At 46.9% G+C, this 23,040-nt stretch overlaps 1 protein-coding gene across 4 annotated transcripts; it reads right to left on the bottom strand.

Annotated features, from left to right (window-relative positions):
* Nucleotides 1-13: 13 nt before the first annotated feature.
* Nucleotides 14-22,863, bottom strand: EIF4A1 (eukaryotic translation initiation factor 4A1). Of its 4 annotated transcripts, none has more exons than XM_071419099.1 (11): nt 22,789-22,863; nt 22,171-22,219; nt 21,288-21,420; nt 18,361-18,500; nt 14,356-14,524; nt 10,925-11,034; nt 8,905-9,048; nt 6,432-6,569; nt 4,666-4,755; nt 3,791-3,870; nt 14-2,303 (listed from the first exon to the last, which is right to left on the bottom strand). In XM_071419099.1, the coding sequence occupies exons 1-11, from the start codon at nt 22,809-22,811 to the stop codon at nt 2,159-2,161; spliced, it is 1,221 nt and encodes a 406-aa protein (XP_071275200.1). In that variant the 5' UTR covers nt 22,812-22,863; the 3' UTR covers nt 14-2,158. The 4 variants fall into 4 exon arrangements, with proteins under 4 accessions (XP_071275200.1, XP_071275199.1, XP_071275198.1 ...); XM_071419098.1 differs by lacking the exon at nt 22,789-22,863 and adding an exon at nt 19,088-19,123 and having other exon boundaries at nt 18,361-18,464; nt 22,171-22,746; XM_071419097.1 differs by lacking the exon at nt 22,789-22,863 and having other exon boundaries at nt 22,171-22,745.
* Nucleotides 22,864-23,040: the final 177 nt, after the last annotated feature.

Here is a 23,040-nt window from a genome sequence, read left to right as displayed (position 1 = left end):
AAAAAGGGGTGGGTTTGGACCCCTTAAAAAAGTGATGAATTTTGGGAAAAAAACCCTAAAATTGACCTAAAAATAAATGGGGAAAGGGGGATGAAAAAACCCCAAAATTTGGGGAAATTTTAGGAAAAAAGAGAGATTTAAAAAATTGGGAAAATGGGGAAAAAAGGAGGGGGGAGAATGGGAAAATCAGCCCAAAAAATTCCCAAAAAATTGGGGTGAAAAGGGGAAATTTTGGGGAAAAATTGGGAAAATGGAGGGGAGGGGTAAAAAGCAGCCCTAAAATTGGTAAAAATGACCCTAAAAAAGTGGAAAATTGTTTTAAAAATCCAGAAAAATGAGGGAATGAAGGGGAGCGGGGAGGGGGAGAGGTGAGAGCACCATTTTTTAAAAATCCATCAAAATGACCTTTAAAAAGTGGGAAAAAAGGGAAAAAATCGGCAAAAAAGGGAAAAAATATCAGGAAAAAACCTCAGAAAAATACTGAAAAAAATGCAGAAAAAATGGGGAAAAAAGAGGGGAAAAAAACATCAGCAAAAAATGGAAAATAAAATCCCAGAAAATAACGGAAATAATTGTAAAAACAATCAGGAAAAAAGGAAAAAAAAAGGGGAAAAAAATCCAGAAAAAAATCCCAGAAAAAATTAAATATAAATCAGAAAAAAATATGGAAAATAACGGAAATTAAGTTTTTTAAAAGGGGAAAGAATAGAGAAAAAATGGGGGAAAAAAGAGGAAAAACATCGGGAATAAAGAGGAAAAAAATTGGGAAAAAAGAAGAAAAAATTAAATAAAAATTTAGAAAAGGATGGGAAAAAATCGAGAAAAAATCAGAAAAAAATGGAAAAAAAGTCGGGAAAAAAGAGGAAAAAAAGAAGAAAAAATTGAATAAAAATTTAGAAGAAAATGGTAAAAAATCAAAAAAAAATCGGGAAAAAATTGGTAAAAAATCGGGAAAAAAAGAGGAAAAAAACCAGAAAGAAAAGAAGAAAAAATGGAATAGAAATTTAGAAAAAAATGGGAAAAAATCTGAAAAAAATTGGGGAAAAAAAAGAAAAAATTGAATAAAAATTTAGAAAAAAATGGGAAAAAAAAATGTGAAATAAAGAAGAAAAAATTGAAAAAATAATTAGAAAAAAAAGGAAAAAAATCGGAAAAAATTGGGCAAAAATGGACAAAATCGGGAAAAAAAGAGGAAAAAATCAGGAAGAAACGAAGAAAAAATGGAATAAAAATTTAGAAAGAAATGGGAAAAAAATCCGAAAAAAATGGGAAAAAAATGGAAAAAAAATTCGGGAAATAAGAGGAAAAAATTGAATAAAAATTTAGAAAAACAATGGGAAAAAAATCCGAAAAAATCGGAAATAAAAGGAAAAAACATCGGGCAAAAAGAGGAAAAAAAGAAGAAAAAATGTTATAAAAATTTAGAAAAAAATCGGGAAAAAAGAAGAAAAAATGGAATAAAAATTTAGGAAAAAAGGGGAAAAAATCAGAAAAAAATAGAAAAATAATCGGGAAAAAAGAGAAAAAAAAAGAAGAAAAAATGGAATAAAAATTTAGAAAAAAATGGGGAAAAAAAGAAGAAAAATTGAATAAAAAATTAGAAAGAAATGGGAAAAAATAAAAAAAAATCGGAAAAAAATGGGGAAAAATTGGGAAAAAAGGAGAAAATTTTGAAAAAAAAAATTAGAAAAAAAAAGGAAAAAATCGGGAAAAAATGGGAAAAAATCTGAAAAAAATCGGAAAAAATCGGAAAAAAATTGGGAAAAAAAAGAGGAAAAAAATCAGAAATAAAAAAAGAAAAAATGGAATAGAAATTTAGAAAAAAATGGGAAAAAAATCCGAAAAAATCGGAAATAAAAGGAAAAAACATCGGGCAAAAAGAGGAAAAAAAGAAGAAAAAATGTTATAAAAATTTAGAAAAAAAATGGGAAAAAAATCCGAAAAAAATCGGGAAAAAAAAAAAGAAAAACTTGAATAAAAATCGGGAAAAAATCGGGAGAAAAGGGAAGAAAGGGGGCAGGGGGCGGGGCTCTGTGCAGGGGCGGGGCTCCGTATGGGCGGGGCTCCGTGTGGGCGTGGCCCTGTGTGTGGGCGTGGCCCCGTGTGGGCGTGTCCCTGCAGTGGGCGTGTCCCCGCGGCGTGGGCGTGTCCCTGCGGCTCAGATGAGGTCGGCCACGTTGAGCGGCATCTCCTCGATGGCCGTGTTGTAGAAAGTCTCGATGTCCCTCAGGGTCCGTTTGTCCTCCTCGGTGACCATGTTGATGGCCACGCCCTTGCGGCCAAAGCGGCCCCCGCGGCCGATCCTGGAATGGGGGGCAAAATAAAAATATGAACGAAAGAGAAATGGCATAAAAATGGGGGGGAAAATGCTGGGAAAATCCCGGAAAAATCCCTAAAAAATTCCAAGAAAATCCGCAAAAAAAATCCGCGAAAAATCCCCAAAATATCCCCCAAAAAATCACTGAAAAAATCCCAAAATTTCGGGGTTTTTTCCACCCCTCCCCCACCTGGATGATAAGGAAAGGGAAAGGGGACAGAAATGGGGGGGAATCACGGGAAAATCCCTAAAAAATTCCAAGAAAATTCAAAAAAAATCCCATAAAATAAAAAAAAAAAATCCCAAAAAATTCCCTCAAAAAATGCCCCAAAAAATCCCAAAAAAATCCCCCAAAAATCCCCCAAAAATCAAAAAAAAATCTCTAAAAAATCCCAAAAAAATAAAAAAAATATCCTCCCAAAATCCCATAAAATCAAAAAAAAAATCCCCAAAAAAATCCCCCCCGCCCAAAAAAAATCATCCCCTGAAAATCCCATAAAATCCCAAAAAAATCCCATAAAATAAAAGAAAAAAAAATCCCTCAAAAATCCCATAAAATCAAAAAAAAAAAAATCCCCAAAAAATTCCCTCAAAAAATCCCGAAAAACTCCTCAAAAAAATCCCCAAAAAAATCCCCAAAAAAATCCCAAAAAACCCCTGAAAAATCCCCAAAAACCCCTAAAAATCCTCAAAAAATCCCCCCAAAAAATCCCCCCAAAAAATCAAAAAAAATCCCCTAAAAAAATCCTCAAAAATCCTCAAAAATTCTCCAAAAAATCCCAAAAAAGCCCCGAAAAATCCCTAAAAAATCCCCAAAAAAACCCCCACAAAATTTCGTTGTTTTTTTTTTTTTCGCCCCTCCCCCCCAGCTCTCAGCCCCTCCCCCACCCTTCCAAGCCCCATTTTCCTCCCATTTTCCCCCCCAAAAAAACTCCCAAAATTTCAGGGTTTTTTTCGCCCCTTCCCCACCTTTTTAAACCCCATTTTTCTCCCATTTTCTCCCCTAAAACTCCCAAAATTTTGGGGTTCTTTCGCCCCTCCCCCACCCCTAAAAAGCCCCATTTTTCTCCCATTTTCACTCCCCCAAAACCCCCAAAAGTTCGGGATTTTTTCCGCCCTCCCCCACTCCTCAGCCCCTCCCCTTTTCCAACCCCATTTTCCTCCAAATTTTTCCTCAAAAAAACCCCACAAAATTTCGGGGTTTTTTTCGCCCCTCCCCCACACCCCACGAGCCCCTCCCCCACCTTTTAAACCCCATTTCCCCCCCATTTGCCTTCAAAAAAAAACCCCAAAATTTCAGGGGTTTCTTTCGCCCCTCCCCCACCCTTTCAAACCCCATTTTTCTCCCAATTTCCCCCCGCAAAACTCCCAAAATTTCGGGTTTTTTTCGCCCCTCCCCCACTCCCAGGCCCCTCCCCCCTCTCCCCAGGCCCCGCCCCCACCCGTGGCCCCTCCCCCTGGCCCCTCCCCCACCTGTGGATGTAGTTCTCGCGGTTGGTGGGGAGGTCGTAGTTGATCACCAGCGACACCTGCTGGACATCGATGCCCCGCGCCTGGGGGAGGGGCAGGGGGAACGCGTCAGGGGGGGAGGGGCACGGAGAAATAATGGGGGAGGGGCGGGAAAAAAAAACCAAAAAAAAAATCCCGAAATTTGGGGGTGTTTTGGGAGAGAAAAAATGGGAGGAAATTGGGGTGGGAAGGGTGGGGGAGGGGCTTAAGAGGGTGGGGGAGGGGCTCAAAGAGTGGGGGAGGGGAGAGGGAAAAAAAAATTCCCCAAATTTTGGGGTTTTTTGGGGAAAAATCGGGAGAAAAAAGGGGTTTAAAGGGGTGGGGGAGGGGTTTAAGAGGGTGGGGGAGGGGAAAGGGAGGAGTAAAAACCAAAAAAATCCCCAAAATTTTGGGGTTTTTTTGGGGAGAAAAATGGGGTTTAAAGGAGTGGGGGATGGGAAGAAAATGGGTGTGGGGGAGGGGCAAGACCCCCAAAAATTTCAATGTTAAAAAACCCCAAAATTTCGAATTTTTGTGGGAAATTTTTTTTGGGATTTTAGGGTCAGGAATTTTCCGGGGGTGCGGCCAAACCTCAAATTTAAATTAAAAAAAACCTCAAAAAACCAACAAAATGTGGGGATTTTTTTTTCATGATTTTTTTTGGGATTTTGGGGATTTTCCGGGCGCGGGGGCGGGGCCAGCGCGGGACGGGGGCAGGGGCAAAACCCCAAAATTTCGATGTTAAAAAACCCCAAAATTTTGAATTTTTGCAGGGATTTTTTTGGGGGATTTTTCGGGCGTGGGGGCGTGGCCATCGCGGCGGGGGCGTGGCAGTGGGCGTGGCAGAGGGCGGGGCCTACCAGCAGGTCCGTTGTGATCAGCACCCGGCTCGATCCCGACCGGAACTCCCTCATGATGACGTCACGCTCCTTCTGGTCCATGTCCCCGTGCTGGGGGCGGGGAAAGGGGCGGGGTCAGACACGAGCCACGCCCACCGCCTCCACAACCCCTCCCCCCCGTTAAAATCGAGATTTTCACCCAAAATTTTCTCAATCTTTACCCAAAATTTCCCCGATTTTCACCCAAAATTTTCACCCAAAACTTCCTCGATTTTCACCCAAAATTTTCCCTGATTTTAACCCAAAATTCCCTCGATTTTCATCCAAATTTTCCGCGATTTTCACCCAAAATTTCCTCGATTTTCACCCAAAATTCCCTCACCCAAAATTTCCGGGATTTTCACCCAAAATTTTCCTCGATTTTAACCCAAAATTTTCCCGATTTTCATCCAAAATTCCCCCGATTTCCACCCAAATTTCCCCGATTTTCCCCCAAAATTTCCTCGATTTTCACCCAAATTTCCCCAATTTTCATTTAAAATTTCTCCGATTTTCACCCAAAATTCCCTCGATTTTCACCCAAAACTTCCTCGATTTCCACCCAAAATTTCCCCGATTTTTCCCCAAAATTTCCCCGATTTTCACCCAAAATTTTCCTCGATTTTAACCCAAAATTTCCTCCATTTTCACCCAAAATTTCCTCGTTTCGAGCACCCGGAACTTCCCAAAATTTGGGGGCGGGGTTTTTGCCCCTCCCCCACCCCTTAAAATTATGATTTTTTTCCCTTAAAAATTTTCTAAAATTGGAGCCCGTGAGTGACCCCAGAGTGACCATGAGTGACCCTGAGTGACCCCAGAGTGACCATTACTGACCATGAGTGACCATTACTGACCATGAGTGACCATGAGTGACCATTACTGACCATTGCTGACCCCATCACTGACCATTGCAGACACAGTAAAATCCCTGGCGTGCATTTTCTCGGTCAGCCAGTGACCATGAGTGACCATGAGTGACCATTACTGACCATGAGTGACCCCAGAGTGACCATGAGTGACCAATGAGTGACCACGAGTGACCATTACTGACCATGAGTGACCCCAGAGTGACCATGAGTGACCCTGAGTGACCCCAGAGTGACCATGAGTGACCAATGAGTGACCCCAGAGTGACCATGAGTGACCATCCCTGACCCTCACTGACCACGAGTGACCCCAGAGTAACCACACTGACAATGAGTGACCCAGAGAGGCCACGAGTGACCCTGAGTGACCCCAGAGTGACCAGGAGTGACCATTACTGACTCCAGAGTGACCCTGAGTGACCCCAGAGTGACCACGAGTGACCCCACAGTGACCCTCACTGACCATGAGTGACCATTACTGACCAATGAATGACCATGAGTGACCCCAGAGTGACCCTCACTGACCATTGCTGACACAGTGAAGTCCCTGGCGTGCATTTTCTCGGTCAGCCAGTGACCATTGCTGACCATGAGTGACCATTGCTGACCATGAGTGACCATGAGTGACCATTACTGACCATGAGTGACCATGAGTGACCATTACTGACCCTCACTGACCATGAGTGACCATCCCTGACCCCAGCTGACCCCAGAGTGACCCTCACTGACCATTGCAGACACAGTGAAGTCCCTGGCGTGCATTTTCTCCGTCAGCCAGTGACCATTGCTGACCATTACTGACCATTACTGACCATGATGACCCCAGCTGACCCCAGAGTGACCATTGCTGACCATCACTGACCATGAGTGACCATTACTGACCATTGCAGACACAGTAAAATCCCGGGCGTGCATTTTCTCGGTCAGCCAGTCCACCTTGCGCCGGGTGTTGATGAAGATCACGGCCTGGGTGATGGTCAGCGTCTCGTAGAGGTCACACAGCGTGTCCAGCTTCCACTCCTGGGTGGACAAATGACCACTGGGTGACCACTGGTCATTAATGACCCAAAATGACCCAAAAATGACCCAAAAATGATCCCCAGGTCACACAGCGTGTCCAGCTTCCACTCCTGGGTGGGGAATGACCACTGAGTGACCACTGAGTGACCAATGGGTGACCACTGAGTGACCACTGAGTGACCACTGAGTGACCACTGAGTGACCCTCGGGTCACACAGCGTGTCCAGCTTCCACTCCTGGGTGGGGAATGACCATTGAGTGACCACTGAGTGACCACTGAGTGACCCCCAGGTCACACAGCGTGTCCAGCTTCCACTCCTGGGCATGGGAATGACCCTGAGTGACCACTGAGTGACCACTGAGTGACCACTGGGCAGTTATTGACCAAATTGACCCAAAATTGACCCAAAAATGACCCCCAGGTCACACAGCGTGTCCAGCTTCCACTCCTGGGTGGACAAATGACCACTGGGTGACCACTGAGTGACCACTGGTCAAGAATGACCCAAACTGACCCAAAACTGACCCAAAATTGACCCTCAGGTCACACAGCGTGTCCAGCTTCCACTCCTGGGTGGGGAATGACCCTGAGTGACCACTGAGTGACCACTGGGTGACCACTGAGTGACCACTGAGTGACCAATGGTCAGTTATTGACCAAAATGACCCAAAAATGACCCAAAATTGACCCAAAACTGACCCAAAAATGACCCTCAGGTCACTCAGAGTGTCCAGCTTCCACTCCTGGGTGGGGAATGACCCTGAGTGACCACAATTACCCAAAACTCCCCTAAAATTGCCCAAAACTCCCCAAAAATGCCCAAAACTCCCCTAAAATGACCCAAAATGGACCCGAAATGACCCAAAACTCCCCCAAAATGACCCAAAACTCCCCTAAAATTACCCAAAACTCCCTAGAATTGCCCAGAACTCCCCTAAAACAACCCAAAAATTGCCCAAACCACCCCAAACCACCCCAAAATGCCCCAAAATCTCCAATTCTGTCCCCCCCGCTCAGGGGCCGGCCCCACGGTGGGGGAGGGGCCGCCCATGGTCCGGGGGGGTCACCCGGGGTCACCGGGGTCACGGGGTCACCCGGGGTCACCGGGGTCGCTCTGGCACGGGGTCACTGCGGGGGGGGCACGGGGAGGCCCCGCCCACAAATCCTGGGACCGTGCGGGGGAGGGGCGGGGGAGGGTCAAAGGGGCCAAAATGGACCCAAAATGGACCAAAAATGACCCAAAATGACCTAAAATGGCCCAAAAATGGACCCAAAATGGACCAAAAATGACCTAAAATGGGGCTAAAATGACCCAAAATGGAGCTAAATGGACCAAAAATGACCCAAAATGAACCTAAAATGGAGCTAAAATGACCCAAAATGGACCAAAAATGACCCAAAATGAGCCAAAAATGGACCCAAAATGGACCCAGAACTCCCTAAAATGACCCAAAAATGACCCAAAATGGAGCTAAAATAGACCCAGAACTTCCTAAAATGGACCCAAAATGGACCCAGAACTCCCTAAAATGACCCAAAACTCCCAAAAATGACCCAAAACTCCCTAAAATGACCCAAAATGGACCTAAAATGGAGCTAAATGAGCCAAAAATGACCTAAAATGACCCAAAATGGAGCTAAAATTGACCCAGAACTCCTTAAAGTGACCCAAAATGGAGCTAAATGACCCAAAACTCCCTAAAATGGACCCAAAATGGACCCAGAACTCCTTAAAATGACCCAAAAATGACTCAAAATGCCCCAAAATGAAGCTAAAATTGACCTAAAATGGAGCTAAAATGACTCAAAAATGACTCAAAATGACCTAAAATGGAGCTAAAATAGACCCAAAACTCTCGAAAATGACCCAAAATGGAGCTAAAATAGACCCAGAACTCCTTAAAATGACCCAAAAATGACCCATAATGACCCAAAATGGAGCTAAAATTGACCCAAAATGGACCCAGAACTCCTTAAAATGACCCAAAATGGAGCTAAAATGACCCAAAAATGACCCAAAATTGAGCTAAAATTGACCCAAAATGGAGCTAAAATTGACCTAAAATTCAGCTAAAATGCCCCAAAACGGCTCTAAAAAAACCCTCAAAAAACCCAATTCAATTCCACTTTAAACCCCAAAATCCCCCCCAAAAAATCCCCAAAAAACCAAAAAAAACCCCAAAAAAATCCCAAAAAATCCCCAAAAAAATCCAAAAAAAATCCCAAAAAATCAAAAAAAAAATCCCAAAAAATCCCAAAAAATCCCAAAAATGCCCAAATTGCCCAAAAATGCCCAAATTGCCCAAAAATCCCGGAATTAGCCCCAGTTCCCACCTCCCTCTCGACGTTGATGTAGAACTGGCGAATCCCCTCCAGCGTCAGCTCCTCCTTCTTGACCAGGATCCGGATCGGGTCCCGCATGAACTTCTTGGTGACCTCCAGGACGTCCAGGGGCATCGTGGCCGACAGCAGAACCACCTGGGGGGCACGGAAATGGGGTCAGAAACGGCAGAAATGGGAAAAATGCAAAAAACCCCGAGAAAAATGATAAAAAAATGGGGAAAATACAAAAGAAAATTGGGAAAATAGCACAGAAAATGGGGTCAGGAGCACAAAATTTCAGGGAGTTCTTGGTGACCTCCAAGGGCATCGTGGGTGACAGCAGAAGCACCTGGGGGGCACGGAAATGGGGTCAGAAACGGCAAAAATGGGAAAAGTGCAAAAAAAATGGGGAAAACCGCACAAAAAACGGGGAAAATACAAAAAAAAATGGGGAAAATAGCACAGAAAATGGGGTCAGGAACCCCAAATTTTAGGGAGTTCTTGGTGACCTCCAAGGGCATTGTGGCCGACAGCAGAGCCCGAAAATGGGGTCAGAAATGCCAAAAATGGGAAAAATAAAAAAAAATGGGGAAAACAGCACAAAAAATGGGGAAAACAGCACAGAAAATGGGGAAAATAGCACAGAAAATGGGGAAAATAGCACAGAAAATGGGGAAAATAGCACAGAAAATGGGGTCAGGAGCCCCAAATTTCAGGGAGTTCTTGGTGACCTCCAGCAGAAGCACCTGGGGGGCACGGAAATGGGGTCAGAAACGGCAAAAATGGGAAAAATGGAAAAAAATGGGGAAAAACGCTAAAAAAATGGGGAAAATAGCAAAAAAAAATAGGGAAAATACAAAAAAAAAAAAAAAAAGGGAAAAACACACACAAAAAAGGGGGAAAATACAAAAAAAATTTGGGAAAATACAAAAAAAAAACCCGGGGAACATACAAAAAAATTGGGGGTCAGAATCAGAAAAAATGGAGAAAATACAAAAAAAAAAAAAAACGGGAAAAGGACCCCAAAAAACGGGAAAAGGACCCCAAAAAACGGGGTCAGGACCCCAAAATTTCCTGAAGTTCTTGGTGACCTCCAGGGCACCGGGGCTGGATCCCAGAAAATGGGAAAATGCCCCAAAAATGGGCTCAGAACCTCAAGAAATGGGTTTGGGAACCCAAAAAATAGGAAAGGAACCCAAAAAATGGGGTCAGGGTTCCCAGAACTGGGACAGAAACCCCAAAAAACAAAAAGGGACCCTAAAAAAAGAGGAAAAGGACCCCAAAATTCTTCCCAAACCCCCCCTGAAAATCCCAAAATTCCCCCCAAAAGTCTTTAAAAAAATCAAAACCGGATCCCAAAATCCTCCCCCAAAAATCACAAAAAAAACCCCTCAGATTTTCACCCAAAATCCCAAATTTCCCCCAAAATTCCTCAGCCCATTCCGAAAATCCCACAGAGATCCCCAAAAATCGCCCCAAAAAATCCTCCCAAAACCCCCAAAATTCCCCCAAAATTTCCCCAAAAATTCCCAAAATTCCCCTGGAAAATTTGAGGGACCCCAAATCCTCCCAAACCCCCCAAAATGTTCCCAAAATTTCCCCCAAAATTCTCCTGGAGAATCAGAGGGACCCCACACCCTCCCCAAACCCCTCCCAAAAATCCCGGATTTTCCCCAAAATCCCCATGGAATTCCCCTCAAAATCCCCACCAAAATCCTGCAGATTTCCCCCAAAAACCTTTTAGGATTTCCCCACCCCTTTTAAAACCCCCAAAACCCCAAAATTTCCCCCCAAAACCCCAAAATTTCCCCCCAAAAAAATCGAAAATCCCCAAATCCGCCCTTACCCACGGCGGCCACCAGGGGTCGCTGCGCCGGCACCGCTCGGAATTTTTGGGGCGAAATCTTCGAATTTTGGGGCTTTTTTTGGGCCGTTTCTTTTGGGGTTTTTTGCCCCAAACCGTTCAAAAAGGTCGGGGTTTGGTTTTGGGGCGGTTTTGGGGCGGATTTGGGGCGATTTGGGGTCCCCCCACCTGCGTGTTCCCGCTCAGCTTCTGGAAGATGTCGTAGATCTGGTCCTTGAAGCCGCGGCTCAGCATCTCGTCAGCCTCGTCCAGCACGAACATCTTGATGAATTTTGGGGCTAAAAACGCAGATTTTGGGAAAATCGGGGGTTTTCAGGAGGTTCGGGGTCTTTTGGGGTTTTTTGGGGTTTTTTTGGGTTTTTTTTTGGGTTTTTTTCGCGGGTTTTTAAGAGGAAAAATGAGGATTTTGGAGGAGTTTTGGGGGTTTTTTGGAGGGGTCTGAGATGGATTTTGGGGGAGTTTTTGGGGGAATTTTTGGGAGAAATTTGGGGGATTTGGGGAAAAATTGGGATTTTGGAGGATTTGGGGTTTTTTAGGGGTGTTTTAGTGAAAATTTGGGGGTTTTTTAAGAGGAAAAATAAGGATTTTGGAGGAGTTTTGGGGATTTTTTGGAGGGGTCTGAGATGGATTTTGGGAGAATTTTGGGGGGAAATTTGGGGGGTTTGGGGAAAAATTGGGATTTTGGAGGATTTGGTGTTTTTTAGTGAAAATTTGGGGGTTTTATAGAGGAAAAATGAGGATTTTAGCAGAATTTTTGGATATTTTTATGAAGGTTCTGGGGTGAATTTTGGGGATGATTTTGGGAAAAGTTTTTGGGGATTTTGGTAAAATTTGGGGATTTTTAGAAGGTTTGGAATTTTTGGGGCGAACTTTAGAAATTTTTGGGGTTCCAGCCCAGGATTTTGGGATAAATTTTGGGGTTTTGGGTAAATTTTTGGGATAAATTTTGAGGTTTTTGGGGTCCCAAGCTGAATTTTTGGGGTGAATTTTGGGGCGAATTCTGGGTAATTTTGAGGCTTTTTGGGGCGAATTTTTTGGGTTTTTTTTGGGTTTTTTTTGGGGGGTTTCAACCCAGATTTTTGGGGTAGATTTTGGGTAATTTTGCGTTTATTTGGGGCGAATTTTGTGGGGTTTTTTTGGGGGGTTTCAACCCAGATTTTTGGGGTGAATTTCGGGGCAAATTCTGGATTATTTTGGAGCTTTTTGGGGCGAATTTTGTGGGCTTTTTTGGGGATTTTTGGGGTGAATTTTGGGGAAAATTCTGGGTAATTTTGAGGCTTTTTGGGTACGAATTTTGCGGGCTTTTTTGGTGATTTTTGGGGGGTTTCAACCCAGATTTTTGGGGTGAATTTTGGGGCAAATTCTGGATTATTTTAGAGCTTTTTGGGGCGAATTTTGTGGTGTTTTTTGGGGGATTTTTGGGGGGTTTTAACCCGGATTTTTTCGGGGTGGATTTTGGGCTGAAGTTGGGATTTTTGGGGTGAATTTGGGCGGTTTTGGGTCCCCCCCTCAGCCCTGGTGGCTCAGATCAGCCCCCGGGGCCGGGGCCGGGGCCGCGCAGGACGCGGGGCCAGGAGCCAGCCCGGGGTCAGGTGACACGCAGATCATCACTGGGGGGGACCCAGAATTCACCAAAATCCACAAAATTCACAAAATTCACAAATTCACAAAAAACCCGGCGAAAATCGGCGAAAAAACGGCGAAAAAAGGGCGAAAAATGGCCGAAAATTGAGATTTTTTTAACCAGAAACCCCACGAACAAGGGGCAGATCATCACTGGGGGGGACCCAGAATTCACCAAAAATCACCAAAATCCACAAAATTCACAAATTCACAAAAAACCCGAGGAAAATCGGGGAAAAAACGGCGAAAAAACGGCGAAAAATGGGCGAAAATTGAGATTTTTTTAACCAGAAACCCCACGAACAAGGGGCAGATCATCACTGGGGGGGACCCAGAATTCACCAAAAATCACCAAAATCCACGAAATTCAGAAATTCACAAAAAACCCGGCGAAAATCGGAGAAAAATCGTCAAAAAAGAGTGAAAATTCAGATTTTTCCCCATTTTTTGCTCATTTTCCCCCATTTCTCGCCCATTTTCCCCCCGTTTCCGCCCCCCCAGGTGTCGTTCCCGGGGTTTCCAATGCCGAGGATTCCATTTTTGGGGTGAATTTCCAGGATTTGAGGTCACTCACACCAAAACCCATCAATTAAACCCTCCCAATCCCCACCTTAAATTCTGATTTTTTTGCCCATTTCTCGCTCATTTTTCACCCGTTTTTGCCCCCCCAGGTGCCGTTTTTGGGGTTTCCGACGCCGCTGATTCCATTTTTGGGGTGAATTTTCTCATTTTTGGGGTGAATTTCCCCATTTTCAGCATCACTCACACAAAAACCATCACTCCAACCCCTCCCCAAACCCCATTTCCAACTGAAGCTTTGCCCATTTTTGGCCTTTTTTTCCTCATTTCTTGCCTGTTTTTGCCCCCCCAGGTGTCGTTTTTGGGGTTTCCGATGCCGCCGATTCCATTTTTGGGGTGAATTTCCCGGATTTCGGGGTCACTCACACAAAACCCATCACTCAAATCCTCCCAAACCCCATGCTAAATTCCGATTTTTTGCCCATTTTTTGCCCATATTTTACCCATATTTTCCCCATTTTTCCCCATTTCTTGCCCATTTCTCCCCCGTTTTTACCCCCCCAGGTGCCGTTTTTGGGGTTTTCAAGGCCGCCGATTCCATTTTTGGGGTGAATTTCCCCATTTTTGGGGTGAATTTCCCCATTTTCAGGATCACTCACCCAAAACCCATCACTCAAACCCTCCGAAACCCCACATTAAATTCCGATTTCTTGCTGGTTTTCCCCATTTCTCGCCCATTTCTCCCCCGTTTCCACCCCCCCAGGTGCCGTTTTTGAGGTTTTCAAGGCCGAGGATTCCATTTTTGGGGTGAATTTCCGGGTTTTCAGGTCACTCACCCAAAACCCATCACTCAAACCCTCCGAAACCCCACCTTAAATTCTGATTTTTCCCCATTTTTTCCCCATTTCTCGCTCGTTTTTTCCCCATTTCTCGCCCATTTCTCCCCCGTTTTCACCCCCCCAGGTGCCGTTTTTGGGGTTTCCGACGCCGCCGGATCCATTTTTGGGGTGAATTTCCCCATTTTTGGGGTGAATTTCCCCATTTTCAGGATCACTCACCCAAAACCCATCACTCAAACCCCTCCCAAACCCCACATTAAATTCCGATTTCTTGCTGTTTTCCCCCATTTCTCGCCCATTTTTTGCCCATTTTTGCCCCCCCAGGTGCCGTTTTTGGGGTTTTCAAGGCCGCCGATTCCATTTTTGGGGTGAATTTCCCCATTTTTGGGGTGAATTTCCCCATTTTCAGGATCACTCACCCAAAACCCATCACTCAAACCCCTCCCAAACCCCACATTAAATTCCGATTTCTTGCTGTTTTCCCCATTTCTCGCCCACTTCTCCCCCGTTTTCACCCCCCCAGGTGCCGTTTTTGGGGTTTTCAAGGCCGCCGGATCCCATTTTTGGGGTGAATTTCCCCATTTTTGGGGTGAATTTCCGGGATTTCGGGTCACTCACAGAGGTATCTGCGGTTGAGCATGTCGAAGACGCGCCCCGGCGTCCCCACCACCACGTGCGGCGCCTCCAGCTGCAGCTTCTGCACCTCGGCCCGGACGTTGGTGCCGCCGATGCAGGCGTGGCACGAGGCCCCCATGTAGTCCCCGAGCGCCATCACCACCTTCTGGATCTGTGACGTCAGCGGTGACGTCATGGGAGCGAAAAAAACCCCGTTTAAATATCACCAAAAATGGGGAAATTGCGGTAAAGAGAGCCAAAATCCCGGGAAAATCGCATTAAAATCCCGTCAAAATCCCATTAAAGATGCAAATGTCAGAGGTTCTAACAGCCATTGTCAGTTCCTGGAGTGTGACGTCAGCAGTGACGTCATGGGAGGGAAAAAAACCCCGTTTAAATATCACCAAAAATGGGGAAATTGCGGTAAAGAGACCCAAAATCCCGTTAAAAATGGGAATTTTAGGACATAATTAAAGGTCCTGACAGCCATTGTCAGATCCTGGATTGTGATGTCAACCGTGACATCAGTGATGTCATCGGTGACGTCACGGGAGCAAAAAAAAAACTCCACTTAAATATCATTAAAAACGGGGAAATTACGTTAAAGAGACCCAAAATTTCATTAAGATCCCATTAAAGATGGGAATTTTAGCACCTAAACCAAGGTCCTGACAGCCATTGTCAGTTCCTGGATCTGTGACGTCAGCGGTGACGTCATAGGTGGGAAAAAAAACCCCATTTAAATATCATTAAAAATGGGGAAATTGCGGTAAAGAGACCCAAAATTTCATTAAAATCCCATTAAAAGTGTGAATTTTAGCACCTAAGTCAAGGTCCTGGAAGCCAGCGTCACTTCCTGGATTGTGACATCATCAATGACGTCATAGGTGCAAAAAACCCCACTTAAATATCATCAAAAACAGGGAAATTGAGTTAAAGAGACCCAAAATCCCGTTAAAAATGGGAATTTTAGCACCTAAATCAAGGGTCTGGAAGCCAGCGTCAGTTCCTGGATTGTGACATCATCAGTGATGTCATCAATGCAAAAAAAAAAAAAAAAATCCCACACTTAAATATCATTAAAAACGGGGAAATTGCGTTAAAGAGACCCAAAATCCCGGGAAAATCCCATTAAAAATGCGAATTTTAGCACCTAAATCAAGGGCCTGGAAGCCAGCCTTACTTCCTGGATTGTGACGTCATCAATGACATCATAGCTGCAAAAAACCCCACTTAAATATCGTTACAATTGGAGAAATTACGTTAAAAAGAGCCAAAACCCCATTAAAATCCCATTAAAAGTGTGAATTTTAGCACCTAAATCAAGGGCCTGGAAGCCAGCGTCACTTCCTGGATTGTGACATCATCAATGACATCACAGCTGCAAAAAACCCCACTTAAATATCGTTAAAAATGGGGAAATTGCGTTAAAGGGACCCAAAAGTTCATTAAAATCCCATTAAAAATGAGAATTTTAGGACATAATTGAAGGTCCTGACAGCCATCGTAACTTGCTGGGTCGTGACATCATCAGTGACGACATTGGTGATGTCATGGGAGCAAAAAAAAAACCCACTCAGATATCTTTAAAATTGGGGAAATTACATTAAAAAGACCCAAAATACTGTTAAATTCCCGTTAAAATCCCATTAAAAATACGAATTTTAGAGGTCCTGACAGCCATTGTAATTTCCTGGGTTGTGACATCATCAATGATGTCATCAGTGACGTCATGGGAGCAAAAAAAAAACCCCATTTAAATATCGTTAAAAACGGGGAAATTGCGGTAAAGAGAGCCAAAATCCCGGGAAAAATGGGAATTTTAGCACCTAAATCAAGGGCCTGGAAGCCAGCGTCAGTTCCTGGATCTGTGACGTCAGCGGTGACGTCATGGGAGGGAAAAAAAACCCATTTAAATGTCACCAGAAATGGGGAAATTGCGGTAAAGGGACCCAAAATCCCGGGAAAATCCCATTAAAAATGCGAATTTTAGGACATAAATCAAGGTCCTGACAGCCATTGTCAGATCCTGGATTGTGACATCGTCAGGGACGTCATCAGTGACATCATCAGTGATGTAACGGGAGCAAAAAAAACCCCACATAACAATCCCAAAATTTCCTTAAAATCCTGTTAAAAATGCGAATTTTAGGACCTAAACCAAGGTCCTGACAGCCACGTGTTTAAAAACGCCCCCCAAAAAAAACCACCAAAAACCCCTAAAAAATCCCAAAAATGTTAAAAATCTCCCCCCCCAAAAAAACCCCCAAAAATCCCAAATGTTCAAAAATCTCCCCCCCCAAAAAAAACCCCAAAACTCCCTTTAAAAAAAAACACCAAAACCACCCCAAAAATGTTCAAAAACGCCCCCAAAAAAATCCCCCAAAAAATCCCAAATGTTCAAAAACGCCCCCCCCGCAAAAACCCCCAAAATTCCTCCAAATCCTTTAAAAACAAAATCCCTTCAAAAACCCCCAAAAATTCAATTCCCTTTTTTATTTCTCCCCTTTCCCAATCTGGGCCGGCGATGAGGTCACCCCCAATGACATCACTTCCCCTCAGGATGACGTCACTTCCTCCTTTGTGATGACGTCACTTCCCCCTCACGATGACATCACTTCCCCCTCACTATGATGAGGCCACTTCCTCCTCCCACTATGATGACATCACTTCGTCCCCCAGTGATGACGTCACTTCCTGCCCTCGGTGATGACGTCACGGCGTGTGCCCCAGGCATGAACCAGTTTGGGCACTGGGGCCGGACTGGGATGAACTGGGGGGCACCCGCTCTGTCCCCATGATGACGTCACTTCCTCCCTAGTGATGACGTCACTTCCTGCCCCCGGTGATGACGTCATGGCGTGTGCCCCAGGCATGAACCAGTTTGGGCACTGGGGCCGGACTGGGATGAACTGGGGGGCTCTGGCTCTGCCCCCGCCGGATTCGGGACGGGGCCACGGGGCCACGCCCTGCCCAGGCGGCGGGGGGGCACTGGTTTGGACTGGGTTATACTGGTCTATACTGGTTTGGATCAGTTTGGGCTGGGGTATACTGGTTTGGACTGGTTTATACTGGTCTATACTGGTTTGGACTGGTTTGGATCAGTTTGGACCGGTTTGGATCCGTTTGGGCTGGGTTGGACTGGGTTAGACTGGGTATACTGGGTTATACTGGTTTGGACTGGTTTGGATCAGTTTGGACTGGGTTAGACTGGTTTAGATTGGTTTATACTGGTTCAGACTGGGTTGGACTGGGTTGGACTGGGGTATACTGGGTTATACTGGTTTATGCTGGTTTGGGCTGGGTTATACTGGTTTGGACCCATTGAAGTTGGCCTATACTGGTTTATACTGGCCTGAAGCCATTAAAGCTGAATTTTACTGGTTTATACTCGTTTGGGGTCACTGGGACTGGGTTATACTGGTTTAGATTGGTTTATACTGGTTCAGACTGGGTTGGACTGGGTTAAACTGGGGTATACTGGGTTATACTGGGTTATACTAGTTTATGCTGGTTTGGGCTGGGTTATACTGGTTTGGACCCATTGAAGTTGGCCTATACTGGTTTATACTGGCCTGAAGCCATTAAAGCTGAATTTTACTGGTTTATACTGGTTTGGGGTCACTGGGACTGGGTTATACTGGTTCGGACTGGGTTGGACTGGTTATACTGGGTTAGACGGGTTTGGACTGGGTTATACTGGTTTATACTGGTTTGGACTTAATGGGACAGCTCTGTACTGGTCCGAACACCTCCAAACCAGTTCAAACTGGTCCAAACTGGTTTTATACTGGTCCAAACTGGTTTTACACTGGTCCAAACTGGTCCCTGCACAGGCGCCACCCCCTCCCGCAGCCACCAGAGGGCGCTGTGTGCACACCCCCACACCCATCCATACTGGTCTGTACTGGTTTGTACTGGTGTAAACCCCTCCAAACCCCCCCAGACTGGTCCAGACTGGTCCGTACTGGTCCGTACTGGTTTATACTGGTTTATACTGGTCCGTACCTGCTGCGCCAGCTCGCGGGTGGGCGCCAGCACCAGCGCCTGCGTGGCCTTGAGCTCCAGCTCCACCTGCTGCAGGATGGAGATGGCGAAGGTGGCGGTTTTACCTGTGCCCGACTGCGCCTGCGCGATGACGTCATAGCCTGGAATAGACAGGTAAATACACGTGTGAACATGTGTGTTAATACATGTGTGTGTGTGTCACAGGTTTTACCTGTGCCCGACTGCGCCTGCGCGATGACGTCATAGCCTGGAATAGACAGGTAAATACACGTGTGAACATGTGTGTTAATACATGTGTGTGTGTGTCACAGGTTTTACCTGTGCCCGACTGCGCCTGCGCGATGACGTCATAGCCTGGAATAGACAGGTAAATACACGTGTGTCACAGGTGTGAGTGTGTACAGGTGTGCCACAGGTTTTACCTGTGCCCGACTGCGCCTGTGCAATCACATCGTAACCTGGAATAGACAGGTAAATACAGGTGTGAACATGTGTGTGTCACAGGTTTTACCTGTGCCCGACTGCGCCTGCGCGATGACATCATAGCCTGAAATAGACAGGTAAATACACGTGTGAACAGGTGTGAACAGGTGTGTGTGTGTGTGTGTGTGTCACAGGTTTTACCTGTGCCCGACTGCGCCTGCGCGATGACGTCATAGCCTGGAATGAACAGGTGAGAACATGTGTGTTAATATGTGTGTGTGTGTGTGTGTGTCACAGGTTTTACCTGTGCCCGACTGCGCCTGTGCAATCACATCGTAACCTGAGGGAGACAGGTAAATACACGTGTGAACAGGTGAGTTAATACTCGTGTGTCAGTGTCCCTACAGGTGTGTGTGTCACAGGTGTGTCAGTACAGGTGTGTGTCTCACAGGTGTGTCAGTACAGGTGTGTGTGTCACAGGTGTGTCAGTGTCCCTACAGGTGTGTCAGTACAGGTGTGTCAGTGTCCCTACAGGTGTGTGTGTCACAGGTGTGTCAGTACAGGTGTGTGTGTCACAGGTGTGTCAGTGTCCCTACAGGTGTGTCAGTACAGGTGTGTCAGTGTCCCTACAGGTGTGTGTGTCACAGGTGTGCCAGTACTGGTGTGTCAGTACAGGTGAGTACAGGTGTGGCAGATGTGTACAGGTATGGTACATGTGTATAGTTGTGGTACATATGTACAGGTGAGTACAGGTGTGGCAGATGTATACAGGTGAGTACAGGTGTGGTACACGTGTACAAGTGTGGTACATATGTACAGGTGTGGCAGATGTGTACAGGTATGGTACACGTGTACAGGTGTGTACAGGTGTGTACAGGTGTGACACAAGTGTACAGGTGAGCTACGTGTGTACAGGTGTGTACAGGTGTAGCACAGGTGTTCAGGTGAGTACACGTATACAGGTGGGTTACAGGTGTGTACAGGTGTGACACGTGTACAGGTGAGCTACGTGTGTACAGGTGTGTACAGGTGTGTACAAGTGTGTACAGGTGTGTACAGGTGTGTCACATGAGTACAGGTGAGCGCAGGTGTGTGACTGCACACACAGGTGAGCACAGCCATGCACAGCTGAGCCCTGCACTGGCCCATACCAGCCCATATTGTTCCATACCCATCCATACCAGTCCATACTGGTCTATACTGGTTTATACTGGTCTATACTGGTCTATACTGGTCTATACTGGTGTTACCTTTGATGCAGGGCAGGATTGCCCTCTGCTGGATGGCCGAGGGTTTCTCCAGGCCGTGCCTGTCCCAGGCCATGCTGACCCATCCATACCCCCCCATACTGGTCTATACCAGTCCATACCGGCCCATACTGGTCTATACTGGTTTATACTGGTGTTACCTTTGATGCAGGGCAGGATTGCTCTCTGCTGCATGGCCGAGGGTTTCTCGAAGCCATGGCTGTCCCAGGCCACACTGAGCTCTCCATACCCATCCATACCCATCCATACTGGTCTATACCAGTCCATACTGGTCTATACTGGTTTATACTGGTGTTACCTTTGATGCAGGGCAGGATTGCTCTCTGCTGCATGGCCGAGGGTTTCTCGAAGCCATGGCTGTACCAGGCCATGCTGAGCTCTCTATACCCATCCATACTGGTCTATACTGGTTTATACTGGTCTATACTGGTCCATACTGGTTTATACTGGTGTTACCTTTGATGCAGGGCAGGATCGCTCTCTGCTGGATGGCCGAGGGTTTCTCGAAGCCATGGCTGTACCAGGCCATCCTGACCTGTCCATACTCATCCATACCGGCCCACACCAGCCCATACTGGTCTATACTGGTCTATACTGGTTTATACTGGTGTTACCTTTGATGCAGGGCAGGATTGCTCTCTGCTGCATGGCCGAGGGTTTCTCGAAGCCATGGCTGTCCCAGGCCACACTGACCTGTCCATACCCATCCATACCCGTCCATACTGGTCTATACTGGTTTATACTGGTTTATACTGGTGTTACCTTTGATGCAGGGCAGGATTGCCCTCTGCTGCATGGCCGAGGGTTTCTCCAGGCCGTGCCTGTCCCAGGCCATGCTGACCCATCCATACCCATCCATACCCCCCAATACCAGTCCATACCGGCCCATACTGGTCTATACTGGTTTATACTGGTGTTACCTTTGATGCAGGGCAGGATCTCTCTCTGCTGGATGGCCGAGGGTTTCTCCAGGCCGTGCCTGTCCCAGGCCACACTGAGCTGTCCATACCCATCCATACCCATCCATACCTCCCAATACCAGTCCATACCAGCCCATACTGGTCTATACTGGTTTATACTGGTGTTACCTTTGATGCAGGGCAGGATTGCCCTCTGCTGGATGGCCGAGGGTTTCTCGAAGCCATGGCTGTACCAGGCCACACTGAGCTCTCTATACCCATCCATACCCATCCATACTGGTCTATACTGGTCTATACTGGTTTATACTGGTGTTACCTTTGATGCAGGGCAGGATTGCCCTCTGCTGGATGGCCGAGGGTTTCTCGAAGCCGTAGGCGTAGATCCCGCGCAGCAGCGCCTCCGACAGGTTCATCTCGTCGAAGCTGTCCACCACCTCGTGCCAGTTGCTCTGCACCAGTACAGACCAGTACAGACCAGTGAGGGCCGGCCCGCGGCAGCACTGACCCCCCCACAAACCCACGGGCACCAGTACAAACCAGTAAGGACCCCCACAAACCAGTAAGGACCCCCCAAAAACCCATAGAAATCAGTAAAGATCCCCTCACAAACCAGTAAAAACCAGTATAAACTGGTGCTGATCCCCACAAACCAGTAAAACCCAGTTAGGACTGGTATAAAGGTCTGGAGGGCCCCACAAACCAGTAAGGACCAGTATAAACTGGTACTGGTGCAGCCCAGTCGGACCCAGTTTGGTTTGGAGCCTTCCCAGTAAGGCCCAGTCCCCTCCCAGTTTATCCCAGTATGGCTTTAACCCCTCCCAGTTCAACTCTAACCCCTCCCAGTCCATCCCAGTCTAACCCAGTTTGATTTTAACCCATCCCAGTCTGGCCCAGCTCCCTCCCAGTTTATTTTAACCCATCCCAGTTTGACTTTAAGTCCTTCCAGTCCATCCCAGTTCCCTCCCAGTTTGATTTTAACCCTCCTGGTTGCTCCCAGTTCATCCCAGTAGGGCTGCGCCTCCTCCCAGTCCATCCCAGTTTAACTCTAACCCCTCCCAGTCTATCCCAGTTAGGCCCAATCCCTCCCAGTTTAACTTTAACCCCTCCCAGTTTGATTTTAACCCTCCCAGTCCATCCCAGTCCCTCCCAGTCCCTCCCAGTTTCACTTTAACCCCTCCCAGTCGCTCCCAGTTTCTGACCTCGATGACCCCGTCCGGCTCCATCCCCTCAGGGCCGCTCTCGCGAGATCTGCCGGGGGGGAAAAACCAATCACCCATGACGTCAGCACGCCGGGACCGTGACGTTACTGACGCCAAATCGCGAATTTCCCGCGCTCCCCGTGCCACGTGACCGGAAGTCGATTCAGCCCCCCCCCCGGTTCCTCTCCGACCACGCGGCGCCACCGGAAGTCGCCACAGCGCGAAAGCCCCGCCCCTTTCCGCTTAAAAAGCCTTAGTAACCGACCAATCAGCGGGCGCGCCGCACGTGACGTCACCACGCCCGCCAGGACAATGGAGGCGCGCGCGGCGGCGACCACGTGGGCGGGGGAGGGGGGGGTAAGGTAAGAAAAGCGAAAAAAAACCGAGGGAAAAAGGAAAAGCCCGGAAATTCCCCAACAACCCACGCGGAGAAGGGCGGGAAGGCCAAAACTGAGGCAAAAAAGAGAAAAAACGCCAAAGTTCCCCTCAGAAAATCGCGGCGGGAGCCCGGAATCGCCGCTTCCCCCCACCGCCAAAGGGTCGCGATTTCCTCCCCTCTCCCCACCCCCCCCCGCGGTCCCGGCACCCCTCCCACCCCCCCCCCCCCCGCTATCGCACCGACTATCGTGACTCGCCGACATCTTTGCGCTCCGCTCAGGCCTCCCCCGCCCGGCACCGCTTTAAAAGGGCCCAAGCCGCGCCTCCCCCCCGCGCTGCCATTGGTTTGATCCGCTCTAAGCCCCACCCACGCCGCGCGGTGATTGGTTGAGAGCTCAAAGCCGGGCGGGGATTGGTTGGGAGGGTTCAAGCCGCGCCCCCTCTGAGGGTTTGATTCATTTAATGGCGGAGGAGGCGCGGCTAAAGGGAGGA

The sequence above is a fragment of the Agelaius tricolor genome, unplaced genomic scaffold (assembly GCF_023055355.1).
Source record: "Agelaius tricolor isolate 1412-34295 unplaced genomic scaffold, bAgeTri1.0.p SCAF_99, whole genome shotgun sequence".
Lineage (NCBI taxonomy): Eukaryota > Metazoa > Chordata > Aves > Passeriformes > Icteridae > Agelaius > Agelaius tricolor.
The sequence above is the reverse complement of the archived record's forward strand: the minus strand, read 5'-3'. Positions and strand labels throughout refer to the sequence as shown.

What these genes read in the sequence shown, in the direction of transcription:
- EIF4A1 (XM_071419098.1), bottom strand. Translation starts at nt 22,248, where the DNA reads ATGGGTGATTGGTTTTTCCCCCCCGGCAGATCTCGCGAGAGCGGCCCT. An exon ending in CCCGCGAGCTGGCGCAGCAG is followed by an intron (nt 14,525 to 18,360) that starts GTACGGACCAGT and finishes CTGACGTCACAG; the next exon opens with ATCCAGAAGGTGGTGATGGC. An exon ending in ACATCAACGTCGAGAGGGAG is followed by an intron (nt 6,570 to 8,904) that starts GTGGGAACTGGG and finishes TTGTCCACCCAG; the next exon opens with GAGTGGAAGCTGGACACGCT.